At 51.4% G+C, this 16,532-nt stretch overlaps 1 protein-coding gene across 11 annotated transcripts in view; it reads right to left on the bottom strand.

The window, feature by feature from the left end:
* Window positions 1–16,532, bottom strand: part of PPP2R5C (protein phosphatase 2 regulatory subunit B'gamma) — a 121,336-nt gene that overhangs the window by 15,140 nt on the left and 89,664 nt on the right. For all 11 annotated transcript variants that reach the window (XM_036086250.2, XM_036086249.2, XM_036086252.2 and 8 more), the window contains 8 exons: window positions 15,809–15,919; window positions 14,679–14,771; window positions 14,462–14,592; window positions 9,293–9,352; window positions 7,420–7,528; window positions 6,552–6,605; window positions 1,508–1,678; window positions 372–499 (listed from right to left, as the gene is read on the bottom strand). In XM_036086250.2, coding sequence (XP_035942143.1) covers window positions 372–499; window positions 1,508–1,678; window positions 6,552–6,605; window positions 7,420–7,528; window positions 9,293–9,352; window positions 14,462–14,592; window positions 14,679–14,771; window positions 15,809–15,919 — 857 coding nt within the window. The remainder of the gene's footprint in view (window positions 1–371; window positions 500–1,507; window positions 1,679–6,551; window positions 6,606–7,419; window positions 7,529–9,292; window positions 9,353–14,461; window positions 14,593–14,678; window positions 14,772–15,808; window positions 15,920–16,532) is intronic.

Here is a 16,532-nt window from a genome sequence, read left to right as displayed (position 1 = left end):
GAAAGGCCACAGATACAACCCACACTTCATCCTAATTGTAAGCCCACAAAGAAATCAACGTTTCCTTTTTAAACTGATATTTTGGACTTGGATTTCAGTCCTAATTGAAGTTTCACTGAGATACAGGAAATTTCAAATGCCCCAGTGGAGAGCCAGATCTTTCTTTCTTTTTTTTTTTTTTAATTTTTAAAAAATTTTATTTATTTGACAGAGAGAGCACAAGCAGGGGGAGCAGCAGAGGGAGAGGGAGAAGCGGGCTTCCCGCTGAGCAGGGAGCCCCATGCGGGGCTCGACCCAGGACCCCGGGACCATGACCTGAGCCGAAGGCAGGCACTTAACCGACTGAGCCCCCCAGGCACCCCCTTTCTTACTTGTTCCAGTGGGTCTTGGAGTTGCGGTACAAGGAAGGAAACATGATGGGTAGGATCTTTGCTGCATTGTCACTGATCAGGCTCATGATGTACTCATTGTTCCAGTAATACAGCGCTCGCTCCGCCACCTGGAAGAGAGAGGGCACAGTGTTGTGACCGAGACAACAAATACTCACGCAGCAGGACCCTCCCCACGACTGCCTGTGGAGGTGAATTATACTGGGTCAGCCAATCATCTCCACAGATCCAGGACACTCAAAACCGTCATCCTGAAGAACCCTCGACAAAAGGGCAGATGGTTTCTTGCCCATCAAGAATACACTCATTTCTCCACTCATTCAAGAAATATTTAGGCTGCGCCCTGGGCTCCATGCAGAGGACACAGGCCAAACGTGCTCCCTCCGCCCACCCCCTCCGTCACGGGTCCAGGAGGTGCCGAGGTGTCAGAGTGGACGAGGCGAGGCAGAACTCCTGCCCTCGCGGAGCTTACGTTCTAGCGGGGGAGACAAATGATAGGAGAATTAATTCCCCAGAAGTGAAAGGCCACGTGGCAGACAGCAGCACAGCAGGGGGCCAGGAGAGGGGTCACCTTGCTCGGGGTGAGCTCACGGTACACGCCAGCACATCCAAGGGAGGCAGATGGGCTGAACCAAGGTCCTGGGGCGACCCCTGAACGAGGCTGAATGAGAAGCCCAGGAGAGGAGAGTGGCATGTGACTGAGGCCCCCCTCACACAGGACTTGGGTCGGGGGGACAAAAGTCGGAATGTGTATGTATCAGAAACAAGTGCTTGTGGATGGGGAGTTTCAGGGCTGAACAGTTTGTCTACAAGTGTCCGTCACTCAGTTGCGGAAAGCGAGGTTTTATGCATTTGGGGCACACCGAACAAAAAGACAAAGAAGGCTTTACGGGGGAGCTGTTTCTAATTACTCTTAGTGAGAAACAGGTGCTCACTGATGCGCTCAAGATACTCAACTGTTTTATAGAATTAGCGTCTTAGCATCTTATTTTGAAGTACGACTAAACTGACCATCTCCCTTCAAACCACACGACAAGCACAGCGTGACAGCGACGCACTGGAGCTGGTCACCTCCGACGTGGACGCCAAACGAGGCCGTTCTCTCTCCGCCCTCGTACCTGGAAGTGTGGGCTGGACACACATTTGGCCAGCTGCCGGAAGAGCGGCTCCATGATCTTCACAAATTCCGACGGTTCGATCACATCTAAGATCTCTTCTAATTCATTTAAGAACATGACTTCTTTTGGACTGTGAGTCTTTGGCCAGTATTTGAGAAGCGCCATCACCACCTGCCAGAGAAAAAACACAAAGCGTGATGCCCGTCTGTGTTTCGTTGACGTGTCCCCCAAGCAAAGCAACAGAATCAGGGGTGCTTCCTTCCTTGTAGAAGGAAGAGCCACACCGTAAATCAGCACGGGGGCTTTTTAGAATCACAGAAACTGATCTAATTTTATATACTTAAGAATCACCACTTTAACGTGACCCACTCCCTCTGATTAACCACCACTGCAGTCAGTCCCTTTAGAAAAAAAAGAATATAAAAAATAAGCAGTTAGGAGGGTTGAGAGAGAAAAAGAACAATGGAGAAACATGAGGCGTATGAATTCGTATGTTTGTTTCTGTGCAGGAGTGGTCCGCTCTGAGGCTGCCAGTCACACATGTGCGCAATCCGTTTCTATCTCAAACTAACCGTTCATACATATTTCTACACAAACGTGCATACTGTGTGCGTACACATGGTGTTTTCGATTGTGCTAAAATAAATCAGAAGAGGGAGACATGAAATAAGCTGATATTGTTGTTAGCTCACGCCGAGCGGGGCTGCAGAGGGACCTGGGGTCGGGCCCTGCTGCCCTCTGTGCACATGACCTGTGACCCTGGGCTGGTAACTGCCTCGGAGGCTGCGAGGACCTTGCCTCTGAGGGGTGCTGGCCCGTGGGACCCTGCCAGAGAGCATCTGGGCTGCCCGCCCCCGCGAGGCATGTTCGGCTGGTCGGCAGCGCCTTCCTCATTCCTGGGGACTGGACGTTACCTTCCTTGCCCAAGTCAGACAGGTAGAAAGAGTTTCTGCGGGGCAACCTTTCTTTATCTCACCCCTATAGTTTCCAAATTTCCTACCACAACCACACCAGTAAAGATAGTCCCCGCAGAGTATCAGATTCAGCTCAGTGAGGGGTAGTAACATTTCTAGAGTTTAGCTGTCTTTATTCTAAAAGAGTACAAGGGCCCACAACATCTGCACGCAAGCCCACGTGCACGCTTGCACACGCAGGGCCGAGGCCCATCATGGCCGTCTCGGGAACCACTGTCCCAGCCCCTAGCCATCACGGCAAGTGCCAGCTCTTCTGGGCTGGCGGGGGGCCTCCACGGGCCAGCCCTCCACAGCCCTGCAGACGGCGCCCGACTGCCCGGCAGGCCAGGTGACACCCCGACCGTGGTTACAAACACCGCGGGCCTTTGAACAACATCCATTCCGAACAAACAACTCTGCTCAATGCTTTCAGCCTTCAGGCTCCGGGATGATCTTTCATGATATTATGCTTTATAAAACTCCAACATTTATAAAAAAGACAGTGCTCCTAGTTTGGGAGTCTGACGTAAAACTTTATAACACGATTGTCTCTAAAAGGATTTCCTTAAAAAATCTAGCATTTAATGATTTTTGTCCTACTTTTCGATCAAAACCACTGAACAGACATTTAGTGAGCACCTACTACTCCCCAGTGTGGGGACCACTGTTAAGAACACAGCAGATGCCAATCACTTCACAAACCCACTCTTCCTTGCCATTTTGTCAAGGGTACTTTATTAGGAAAAATACATCAGCATGTGAGATACAAAACACAACTGGTTTAGCTATTCAATGTCTCTGGAAGAGGTTTTATTTCTGGAATCGGAGCCCCACGCTGGACCAAGTTATCACACTATCTGGAGCGAGCTCTGGTCAATACCATGGGTTCAGAGTGCGGCAGCTTTTTGCAAATGAGGGGGCTGCCTGGTAAAGCTAATCTAGGCAGAAGTGTCTGTGTGCTGCTGGGCACGGGTCACACGCTGAGCTCTCCTTCGGAGACTCGATGGGCTGCCGCTCTCTGGACAGGGCTGGGGAGCACAGGCAGGCCCCTCCCCGACACACCAGGGAAAAAAGAGGGTTCCCACCGGGCCCTGTAGTAAAAGTCGATTATCCTAAAGAAACAGGTGGGCGACAACACGATTTTACTTCCCATCTGCAATCTGATGAGCTCCTATTCTTCGTACAATAGTGTACGTGTTCAAGAAAGTTTCTGAGCACTGTACACAGTTTACAAGTAAAAATATTAATTGCAGACCTTGAACAGGAGTGACGCAGGTCTTTTAAACGGATCATACTTTAAACACTCCCGACCTTGGCCACACTGACCTCAGGAGAGCCTTGGGTCCGGGACCCTGAGACCCTTGCGGGTGCTGTGTCCTTCTTAGTACTGCCGAGCGGACGCATTCCTCCACAAGCCTTTACCCCATTCACCTTGTTGTCGACAAGCTTTCAGTGCTGAAATAGTACCGGAATTTCAAAGAAAGGAGTTCACCGAGGTGAGGGTCTGCACGTTTTTGAAGTGCAGAAAACAAAATCTGCTCTCTGTGGTCCAGAGAGCACTAGTATGTTGTCTGTGCTGCGGGAGATTAGGGAATGAAGCGGATCTGGGTGGCAATCCTGGGGCCTGGGTGTGCGGGGGCCTGAAGCTTCTCTGTGCCAACTCTGAGCTTCTGATCTACGATGGAGGGACCCAGCGGAAGCCAGTGGCCGCCCCTCTCCTTCCGTCATATGACCGCAGCCAAGGGCTCCCGCTCCCGCAAACCACCGTCAGCGTTCACGTCAGTCTCAGGGGAAGGAGAGAACAGAGGTGCGCTGGGGCAGGATTAGGACTCGGGCTGTGCCAGACCTGGCCGGGGACCAGGGCACTACGGCGGGGGCCTGGCCCACGGTGAACGCAGGGCAACGATTCGTGGATTCTTTAGCCCCTGGAGAGTGTGAGAAATACAGAGAAAAGTCATAAAAGAAAAGTGCATGCTTTTTCTCTCCTTCCATGTTTCTCTTTCCCTTCTTATTTTTGAGGTAGAAAAAGCAAGGTGTGTGTCAGAACTTGTTCCCATACTATGTCTTTGGTAACGGTCGCCACCCGTTAGTGGGGAGCCGCCCCTCAACACAGACGGAGGGACTGAGGACGTGGCATCACTGGAGAAAAGGCCTGACCACTGGGGCCACCTCACGTGTCCTTCCCTCCAGAGACATGTCTTCGGTTTAGTCAAGGGGGATAAAAAGAACCCTACCCTGATCGGGAGTCAACACTCAGGGTTTGATACTGAAGTCTGGTAAGTTTGGTGCCTTTCCTTGGGGGCTTCCAGAATCTCAGACGGAGCTGAGGCAGAGGCGTGCAGGGACCCCGGGGACGCGGTCGAGGGCTTTTCCTGAGTTGGTGGGTGACTCTGGGTGTCCACGCACGGGCCAGAAGCTCAGAAGAAGGCAGAGATCAGGAGCCGGTGTAGCCAGGAAACAGAGCACTAAGGATTTCCCACGTATTTCCACTGTAACACGCATGACCTCACGGGACCGCTGTGGGGGAGGCCACGGGGACAGAGAAGATGCCGGAACGACGACATTTGCCTTTTCTATTCCAACAGTAACTGCGAAAAGAATACTCAAACACTGCAACTGGCACTCAGTACTTCTTACTTTGTTACTGAACAGTAAAAAACAACCCACTTGATAAAAAATGGGCAGTGGATCTGAAGATGTTTGTCCACAGACAGGTGCCCAACAGGTATATGAAGAGATGCCCAACATCTTCAGCCGTGAGGGAAATGCAAACCAAAAAGCCACCGAGAGACGCCACCGCACACTCACTAGATGGCTAGGATCAAAAAGGGACAACACCAAGTGTCGGCGAGGATGCGGAGAGAGCGGAGGACAGTGGGGCAGTTCCTCACAAAGCTAAACACAGGATCACCAGCTGACCCAGCATTTTCACCCCAAGCTGAACAACCAATGGGACCGAGAGCGGGGACTTGCGCAGAGCCCTGCACACCCATGTTCACAGCGACCCCAGCGTCCACCGACAGAGGAGTGGACGAACAAAACACAAGGGGGTCTATCCAGCCACACCCAGGGATGGAGTTCTGACACGGGCACGGCGTGTCGGAACCCTGACGACAACCGGCATGATGCCACCCACATGAGGTGCTCGGATGAGGCCAACTCGTGGAGAGAGAAAGCAGGTGATGGGTCACTGGGAACCGGTGGGGGGGCGGGAGGGGAAGCGGGAGTCGGTGTTTCGGGGGGCAGAGCTTGTGCCTGGGGTGATAACAAAGTTCTGGGAACAGTGGCAACCAGCTGCACTGGGATGTAATTAACGCCACTCGCTTGTACAGTGAAAACGGCAAATTCTATGCTGCATGTACTTTAGCACAATTAAAAAACTCAATGACGTAATATACCAAAAAGCCACTGAATTGTACATTTTAAATGGGTGAAGTGTATGGTACGTGAATTATATCTCAATAAAGCTATTAAAAAAAGTGCATTCAAATGCTTAAACCGCCCCTGACAGGCTCAACTTGGGTCATCCAGGCTATGACAGTCCTTCATTTTTAGTCAAGATAACCGGCCAAGAAATCTGGAAATCTACACGCTCAAGGGCAGCCACGCGGCGCTGGTGATGCGCCGATCACGGAGCAGCTACCCTCGAACCTGGAAGGAACGTCGCAGCTCACAGAACCTCTCCGGCGCAAGCATTTCGAGAACTCACTACAACCGGTAGGACGGAAGGCAGTTGCGCGTCCTTAAACCAAGATGGGGAAGTGCTCAAGGGCGCGCAATCCAGCGGCCTCGCCCACGTCAGCGCCTCGTGTTCAGAGGACTGAGGTCCAGCTCAGACTAGACGGCAATCTGAGCGCATGGAATCATCCTCACCGCAGGAAAGGAACTCGTAATAAAGTCACCACACTCTGAAAACACACAACACGGCAGGGAAATCAGCGTGTTCAGCAGTGGACTTCCGGGGAAAAAGTGGTCCGAGCAGCTACCTGGCCAGCAGAGCCATGGCGACACTGACATTTGGGGACGCCCCCACGCCGCATCACGGGCGCGCCGGCACCCGGACCAAGGCCCCGGCCAGAGAGCATACTTACTGGCTCAGTGAGGGTGCTGTCCTTTTCTAAAAACTGGACCACACAATACGCCAGCTGCAAAGTACAGGAGGGGGGGTATTAGTGTCTCGCTTCAACACAGCAACGCTGCCCCCACCCCCTCGGTGTGGGCCCCCGGGGCGGGCAGGGGCTCCCCTGCACGGGCCCACTGGCTCCGGGGGGGGGCGGGGACTCTCAGGGACAGGGTGCGGCAGAAAGCCAAAAAAAAAAATTAGGAAACAGTCTTTCGGACTAACATTGACAAGTCAGCCCGGGTTTGACGGGGTTTTTCTCATGCTCTTTTTGGAGACCGTAATCAACAAGGAATCTAACAGCTCGAAAAAACCAAATTAAAATCTGGTTCCACCTTAAAACACTGAACTATTAATCTCTTCTGTAGAACGATTAACAGGATAACAATCTGGCTGGAGGTAAAGCAACAGCAGGAGGAAGAAAAAAGAAAAAAACAACCTCGAAGTAAAATACTTCCCAGGAAGCCAAAGTGCTTAGAATCACGTAAATACACCTCCTGGAATTGATCCCGCACCACCACTCCTGATAGGAGGACCTGCAGGACGGTGCCTTCCTCTGAGAATTTCCCTTGACGCCTGTCATCCACCCCCTTCTCTGTGCTTAGAATGAATTCTGAAATTCTCCATTCCTGAGATGTTTCTGATTTTCTTAAAAGGGAATCTCTTGACCCGTGTGTCCTTTCAGTTATCACCACAACCAACACTGGCGGTGCGACATAACAAGAGCGCACTCCCAGGTAATGGGCTGGGTTTCTGCGTCTCGGGCTCAGCGACGTTCGTGCGGAGGCCCCGTGCCAGTGTGCATTCCCACCCACGTGTCACTGCTGGGCACCCCTTACCTGTGGATGGTAGACACTCAGAGATTTCACTTTGTGCAAAGGTAGCAACACCTTCAGTAAGAAAATCTTGTGCTCTTCTTTTAGTGGTAAGGCAAATCCATTAATTATACTGTGAAAACAGAATTTATTCAAAGTTGGAATATTTACAATTTCCAGATTAAAAAAAACATCTTGTCGTTTTCTTCTCATTTTCAGCATAAAAAAAATTGGTAAGCAAAATGTATGTTGCACAAAAGAGGATATTAGCAGAAATTAAAAAACTAAATACCTTCCAAGAAGCATAGTCATTTTTATCTTTGTTACATATGAGAGAATTCTAAAATTCTGGGTTTGCAGGGCAATACCCAGAACAACACAAGTCCCTGGGGCAAAGCCTCCTTCTTTAGACAGGCCGCAGAGGCCGGGCAGCTCCGGTGGGACCCCCAGTCTAGGTTTGTCCACCCCGGGTCTGCCCACCCCTGGCACCTTCCATTGCCCTTCACCCATTTTTAGGAATTCGCACTTCTCTGGAGCAAGCTGGGTTCGTTATTCTAATGCTGGTGGGAGGGAGTCCAAGTGCAGAACGGGAGCTGGCTGACAATCAGCCAGGAGGCAGCTCCCTTCTACTCCTGCCTCCAAACTGAAGCTCTTTGTCTAACATCAAGTAGTTTATCCACTGGTTTTCAGTTGGGTGAGGGGGCTTCCTTATTCACTATTTGTTTGGTTTTATTTTTGGCAAGCACAGACACGTGGTGGAAGTACGGAGCAGTGACAGTGACTTCTACACTGTTCCGCACCATCCAGGGGTCCTGGGCACGTGTGTGCCGCAGGCAGGGCCCGTCTGAAGTGGGCATTAGGGACGACCTGCTCATTCGCATCGGGGCAGATCTTCAAGGTCAAACACCTCTTCTGGAAGGATAACATTATCGATCCCAGCAGTGGGGAGCACAGAGTCCTCTCTGTGACATGCCGGGCTGTGTGGACACCTCACGCCGTCCTCACAACATGTAGGAGGTGAGTGGAGTTCCCACACCTTACTAAGAAAACAGCGGTCAGGACTAGTTAAGGAAGGTCATACAACTAGTAAGGGCCCCTCGACTGCTCACCACACTCTACTGAGCGAGAGAAATCGGCTGACTGTGCTGAAACAGGTCAAAGTAGACTTTTCCACAAGGACTAGTGGTTTTTTCAGATTATATCTAAAATAGCAAGAAATTTTCTCATCGACCAGATGACACCAGTGTTCCCGGAGAGAGGCTTCCTGTGTTCCCAAAGCTTTGGGGGTAGACAGAGCTTCCCTCCCTGCAGGGCCCCTTGGAACCTTTAGCTGCCAATGCAGCTGAATCTCCAAGGAAGGTGCTGGGGGAGAGCACTTCCAAGCTTATTCAGCTGGGGAACCCCGAGGAACTCCGTTTGGGAAACAGTGGGTTGGAGGTCTGATATAAAATCTACAGGTCACTGATTTAAAAAAAAAAATGACAGCAAGCAAGAACTCCACTTGCCTTAAGATGGTAAAATTTTTGAAATGTTAATTACTTTCAAGGACACATATGAAAAATTTATAAAATCAAAGCAATTTGAAATATTAGCATTTACACAATACCCCCAGTGTACAATAAATGATTCATTCTTCTAGGTGTCACGCATAAACCTTCTTAAGGTAACAGTCTTCGATGAGCTGGGTGAAACGGCCTCTGCGCGCCGAGCCAGGCACGCAGGCGGGTTTCTCATCAGTGGCTTCTACCCCAGACCTCACCAACCCCTTCCATCAAGGGAGAGCTCAGTTCCTTTGGGAATGGTTTCATCGCCTCGCTCTGGGGAGGGCTGCTGGACTCAGTGAACTGGATCATTCTGGAATCAATTCCACTGGCTGCCAGGAACAGAGACGACTCACCTCCCCAGGATTTCCAGTAATTCTGCTATGCCGTTGTGATGCTCTGTTTCATAAATAAACCTAGAAGAAGCAACGTACCATTTAGACGCTGAAGTTAACAGCTGAAAGGACTAAAATCCTCTGAATAAGGAAACAAATGCGCTTTGGGGGGGGGGGTGGCGTGCAAAGACCCGGAGGGCAGAGCGCACGGGCCTGCTCAAATGTCCCAACATTTTATCTTGGATGTTTTCAAGCACAGAGAAAGGCTGTAGGGTCTGCACTGTGAGCCCCCCTACTTCAACCGCCCAGATGCAACAATGAGGAATCTGCCGTCTGTCTTACCACACATACCTCCCGCGACCCATCCCTCAGGCCTCATTTTTTGCTCCACGTCAACCTAACTCGACGCCTTACTTAGTTTTAAAGCCTCCGACGTTGGCAGGGTCTGTGCCAGGGCAGAAGTCCTTTCCTGCCCACTCGGGCCGTCCTGCCTGCTTCCTCACAGACACCCTCCACGGCCCCCACGCGGAATTCAAGCACCACCTCCCGGAACCCCAATGTGAGCAGCTGATTTGTGTCCTCTGAGAAGCCTTTGCGCTGTGCCCGCCTGGTGGGCTCCTGGGGGCCCCTGCAGCATCCAGCCACACCTGAGGTCGGCCTGAGGTCAGGGCAAGGACTTTCTGTCACTGTGTCCCCAGTGCTAGGACTGGGCCTGGCATCTGTCCCATGCTTGGAACACATGTGTTGACAGGCTGGGGACGCTGAGAGAGAACAGGGACACCAAGCAGGGCAACGTCTCCCCACCCCCCGAGGACTTCCTCAGAAGCCAGGAGCCCACTCCTGCCCACACCTCGCTCGCCTGGAGTCTGCCTCAGCCAAGGCACGGACGCCTGCCTGACGTGAGTGGGGTCTGAAAAAGGTTTCTGCCTCTCCATCAACAAGGAACAGTTTAGAGACAGCTCTAAGCCAAAAACAAGAGTTTGTGATGATTAAAAAAATCTGACTCTGAAATTTCGTTGTCCTTGTTTGCAACAAACGGACATGGGACCTCAAGGTAAAGAACAGGTCAAATACCCACAGGACGTGCAATACTCCTGAAGGGTGGGCCTTAAGATTGCCACATTGTCGAATGGGCAGAATTCTCGGATGGTCTGGCGCTTGAACCAGGCCGTGAAGGAGGGTCTGACAGACGTTTGGGGCATGGAGCGGGAGGGAGAAGGCAGGGCTAGAGTGAAGGTCTGTGAAATGGAGCGGGGAGTGGGCCGCGGGCAGGAGGTGGGCAAGGCAGACACGCGGGGGAACCCCGAGCGCCCCACACGGGTCGGCTGCAGCCACTGAGCAGAGAACCACAGTGCCACGGAAATGAGTGTGGCCACAGCACGAAGGGGAGGTGGGGAGTTACCCAGACGGCACGGGGCACCTGGGGGGTGAGAAGTGGGCGGTATGGTCACACTGCAGGGGACGCAGCCCTCGACTCCCCGCCGCCCTCTGCACTGCACCCGCCCGGAGACTGGGAGCCGGCCCCCAGGAGTCCTGTCCTCCGTGGTGCATCTGCCCTCGAAGCGCTTGAATTTACGGAACTCAACCCGAGGGCTCTCTCGTGCATCCCTTGCTTTCTCAGTTTCAATGTACAAAGTTAGAGCTTTGTATAAAGTGCAGCCACGCCCCCTGAGTCACCGCTCCCCTCGACGACCCGGAGAGCTGGGGAAGCAGGAGGGCTGCACAAGGTGCCCGGAGACCTCGGGGCTCGGCTCTGCCCTCCGCCTCGCTCGGGACCCAGACGTTCCAGCCGTCGCATTTGAACAAGGAGGCCTTCAGCTGTAAGCCGTTTTGTTTTCCTAAATCAGCATCACTATATTCTTCTTGAAAAATTCTTCATCTCCTTTTTTCTTTTTGTCAGGGCTAGTTTTTTTTTTTTTTTAATTTAAATTCAAGTTAGTTAACATACAGTGTCGCATCGGCGTCAGGGGTAGAATCCAGTGATTCATCAGCGGCATGTAACACCCAGCGCTCATCATATCACGTGCCCTCCTTAATGCCCATCCCCCAGTTACCCCATCCCCCACCCCACCTCCCCTCCAGCAACCCTCGGTAAGAGTCTCTTATGGTTTGTCTCTCTCTCTGTTTTCATCTTATTTTATTTTTCCTTTGTTCATCTGTTTTGTTTCTTAAATTCACTCAATTCCATGAGTGAAATCATATGGTATTTGTCTTTCTCTGACTTATTTTGCTTAGCATAATACCCTCCAGTTCCATCTATGTCATTGCAACCAGCAAGATTTCATTTTTTGATGGCTGAGTAGTATTCCATTGTAAACACACACACACACACACACACACACACACACCACACATCTTCTTTATCCATTCATCTGCTGATGGACATCTGGGCTCTTTCCATAGTTTGGTTATTGCGGACATTGTTGCTATAAACATTGGGGTGCATGTGCCTCTTTGAAACAGCATGATAAATTCTTTGTTTCCAATTATTTTGACCTGATCTGAAGTAGATATAAAAAAGAGAAAACAGGTATAGTTCTCCTTCTTACTTTCCCCGAGAGAGGCAGGAGAGGAAGGTGCAGAAAGGGAAGAAAACCATAAAGACGCACGTGGAGTAGGCTAGTGTTTCTCACTCTTCCAGCAAAAAAGGAATCAGGACTCTCTAAAAACTGAGCCAGAACCTGCTTATTGGAGGCAGTCTCCAAAACGGAAACCATCAATACCTCTCCTCCCTGTAGGCTGTGCCCTGAGCCTCACAGATGAGGCGGAGTCTGTCTCCCTCCCCGTGGATCTGTCGTCCTGTGAGTCACTTTTCTCAGCACAAAAGGTAGAGGAGAGTCTGCTCCAGTTACGGGCCAGCCTCGCTGAGGCCCGGCGGCTCCCGCTTCTTTCCTCCTGGAGGCTGGCTGAGGTCCTGCCCTGAGCCACCCTGCACAGGCTGGCACCTGCAGACCGCGGGCAGCGGCAGAACTGCCTGCGGAGTCCAGTTCCGATTACAGATGTGTGAGAAATAATCGACTGGGGGTGAGTCCAGCCGCTCCAGAACTGGAGCCCTGGGCTGCCCCGCCCACGTCCAGGTTCCAGGTCGCCCGCAGATCCCTGTGTCGCTCACATCTCGAACACGCTCATTAGAAGGAGAAACTACACGAACAGGGACTTGATGTTAACATTTTCAGTGAGATGAACCAAACAGGTTGCAGAGATCTTTTCTTACAAGATGGGGTTGTGCTGCGAACTTCTCTCAAGGTCTTTCTCCTTACTTCCTTTCTGCATGAAATCAGTGGTGTGGAAGGCGGAGACCAAACCAACGACGGACTCCACATAACACGCTTGCTTTTGATCACATCAATCAAGAATGACAGTTACAGAAAGATCGCTAAAACACAACTGCGCCACACTCCAGCACTGAGCACTCAGTGAGAACAAACTAAATCATGTGCAGTAACTTTCTAAAAATTTAAATATTTTAGTTATTATACTGAGGTTCTGCATGATTTGTGATTCTGCTATCTGAACAAAACCTACATTTTAACGAAAAAAAAAAACCCACCTCATTTTAGGTAGAGCTTTAATTTTAGGGCTAAAAAATCAGAATTTAAATCGTACCTGTTCTTTGCTGTTTAAATAACGTATAAAATGTTTTGACAGAAAAGTGCCTCAGCCACATAATGATCCTGTTCAGAAGGAAGCATGAGGCCAAGAAGCAAAACTAGGAACATGACATCTAGGAAACCTGACGTCCTTCTCTGATCACAGTCAGCAGGACGGGTTCCAGAAGCCCCAGAGGCTGCTCGTCTCCGTGGTGGGATCTCCATCTGTCTCTGCCCCCTCTCCCTTGCTGGGTCTGGTAAGAAGGGACCCACCTAGCCTCTGTGGTGCTCCTGGCGACGGCCTGCATGTCACCCTCACTCTGGGACTACAGCTGGACGGTGTGAAACCCGCCTTTATCTCACAGGGGGACCTGCACACGCGGCTGTCACCGCTAGGATCTGTCACTGCCTTGAGCCGGCCTGAAGTCAGGGGCCTTCCAGGCAAGCTGACCGGGAAGCCCAAATTCTTAGAATAAACTGCTCACAGGAAGCTTTCCAGGGACGACTAAGACACATTAACTCTTTCATGCATCAACGTTCACTTGGTGCCACCACAGGGCAGGCGCGAAGCTGATGCTGGAGGTGCGTGATAAAGCCCCCGGCACTAGGCCTGCCCCGCAGGTAGACCCGTCTGCCAAGCCAGGGGGGCCTTCTGGCGGGGGGATGCGTCTGGAAGCCTGCGAGGTTGCGGAGAAGGGCAGGTGGAAAGAATGTTCCAGGAGGCGCTAGTGCAGAAGGAGCTGGAGGTAAGCAGAGACACGAATGACGAAGGCCGGCCTAGACTGGCACACGGCCACACCCAGGACTCAGGCTCATCCACCCAAGCATGGCCAGTCACCTGTGTGACTCAGGCGGCGGCAGAACCGTGCGGATGGCAGCGGGCGGGTCGCGAGGTGTTCAGACTCTAAGGGTCAATGAGAGGCGGTGGCCAGGACCGGGAGGAAGGGAGTGGAGGAGGGCGGGGTTAAGGTGAATACTGCACTTGGAATGTCACAGAACATTCTTTCATGAGCCATGGGGCTGTGCCCTCCTCCACGTAAACCCAGACAGGGCAACTTCTGCACCCAGCTCCCCAGACCGACCAGTCTCCATGGTCCCGCAGGCCTAGGGATGGCCGTGCCCACCTGCACCTGCTGCTTCCGGCAGGCCGTCCTCTGCCCCGGGGTGGACAGGGGTTCCAGAGCTCCAGTGTAGTTCTCCAGCTTGTGAGAGCTGCTAAGGATCCCTGCTTTACTCCTCACTCCTGCCTGCTCTCTGGGATGCATCGGGGAGGATGAAGGAATGCGCAGGTGGGAGGACTGACAGCTGGCTTTGGACAGGTTCTGGGCGGACCGACACCCAGGGTACCGGACAGTTGGGTGAAAATGCAAACCGAGGAAGGCCGTGTGGTGAGATGCTGAGGGTGGGTGAGGGAGGGGAGCGGGAAGAGAGGGAGGGACGGGGGAAGGAAGAAGGCGGCCACTGCGGCCCAGCACGCCACGGGCAGGCAGGCCCACTCCCCAGTCACCTGCCAAAGGGAACGATGGGAGGGGGGGAGCACTGAGTGTGAACACGAACATCATCATGCAAAAAGAGACACATCACCCACACACTGACTTACCTATAAAATATATTATTTATCTGTTTTCTGATGTAAGCTCTTAAGCCTAAGAATTTTCCATAGATTCTGTGAAGGGTAGTTTTAAGAAAATCTCTCTCTCGAGGATCTTCACTGTCAAAGAGCTCTAAAAGCTTCAAGAAGAAAAAGACACTTAGTGAACCAGTATTCCCGCTCTGTAGATTACGGCTTTTGTAGCTTCAGCTAATTTGTACCTTACCTGCAATACAAACTTCTGATCAATATATTTCTTCGCTATATTAGGTTGGAAATCTGGAGACTCTAAAAATCTTAAGAAAAATTCATAAACAAGCTAGGAGGAAAAAAACAACAACGAGTCAAATAACATGGTATTTTATTAGATGGCGATTAAAGATACACAAGTTGAATCTCTGTCCGAAAATATTAAGCCTTTAAAAAAAAAAAAAGCCACGTATCTACGAATTAATGCCAAATACCATGGCTTCATTTAATTATAACTGATGCTGGCAATTGTTTTATTTAGCTCAGAACCGCAGACTATACCCTTAAATGGCATTTAAACAAAACGATACCCACGGCGGGTGTCACTACGCTTAGATGACACTGCTGGGAGACCCCAGCAGGGCGGGACCTGCAGCCTGCCACGAGCACGTGTCCTGGCAGAGCCGGGGGACAGGAAGCTGGGACGGCTCGGTGAGCGGGTCACGGATGCAGTCACCCGGGGCTGGGACGCTCCTCCCTTTCACGAGTGGGTTGCAGGCTGTCATGGTTACACAGCAATCCCACATGCCTTGGGGTGATGTCCTGCCCCCGAGACAGCCCCCTTTTGTGATCTGTTCCCCATATCGCTCGTTCCCAGCTTCCACCTCTCCATCTCCCCTCCTGCAGACGACCCAGGCCCCGGTGAGGCGCGTGGCTTGCTCACACTCTGCTCACACAGGGCTCAGTGTCTTCTCAGGCGTCCAGCTTGATCTACGATCAACTTTTTGCCTTACAAATGTGTGAGTCAGGAGGTGAGCTTTGGGGTGCGTTAAATCTACGTCCTGAAAACAGGGGGAGCATCTCTCTGCAAAAGGCCTCGATCTAATGGCTATCACCGAAGAGGTTACTTCCATTACAAACATATTGGCAATTCTGTATCTTTGTAGTTTGTGTCAAGGGTCCAAACAGACAAAAAAAAAAAACATTCAATGTTCTCACTTCTGCTAAAATACCTTCCTTGTATGCACAGGTTTGCAAGGTCAGAGGTCCATTTGCCATCAGCCGGAGTGAGGCCCTATGGGCCAGCACACATGCTTTAGAGACAAACCCCGTGAACACACACACTTAACTTGCGCCCGTTTCTGGGGCACTCCCAGAGTTCAGTACCTGTAGATGAGGCCAGGCTGCTTCTAACGTGGGCTCGTCTTCCTCGGGGTCAAATTCTGCTCCCGTAGGATTGGAGGAAGGTGGTAATGTTCGAAACATGTTAACTGCAAACTAAAATCCACATATTCTCGAGTTATAACCAGGACATTCAAGGTATTTACAGAAAACATTTAAAAAAACATTTACAGAAAACATTAAAAAGATAGTTACAGAAAACATTTTAATTCTAATGATAGCTGCTTCCAGTGGTTATGGGGCTCGTCCTTATTCTTTTTCAGAAGCAGTGCGGATCCCCTATGAGATCTTGGGTCAAAAGTGCAGAAGGAAACCTGGCCTGTGGACAGATGGCCACCGAGACTCCTGCTCGACTCTGAGCTGCCAGACTCACGGACAACCAGCATTAACCAGTGCTGGTGGGCAACAGTGAGCCCACGGTCTCCACCATGCACAGTAAGTACCAAGCAAGGAGGCAGGTGTAGTGCTGGGAAGAAAAGGATGAGATTATGCAGGCAACAGCAGAGACCGAAGACCTGACCTCCTGCCCCAGAGGAGCCTGCGATCGGCACCGAGAGAACCATCAGAGGGCAGCTGGCTGTGTGCCCGGGGCTGGACGAGTCTTGGTCTGTCTGGACTCAGGAAGAAAGGACTTAGGAAGAGATTTCTCTGGAATGTGAATGACAAATTTGCTACCTGTTTTTCTTTATATTGTCCTTCACCATGGACT

This window comes from Halichoerus grypus, chromosome 8 (assembly GCF_964656455.1).
Source record: "Halichoerus grypus chromosome 8, mHalGry1.hap1.1, whole genome shotgun sequence".
Lineage (NCBI taxonomy): Eukaryota > Metazoa > Chordata > Mammalia > Carnivora > Phocidae > Halichoerus > Halichoerus grypus.
This window is presented reverse-complemented; position numbering and strand designations above follow the sequence as displayed.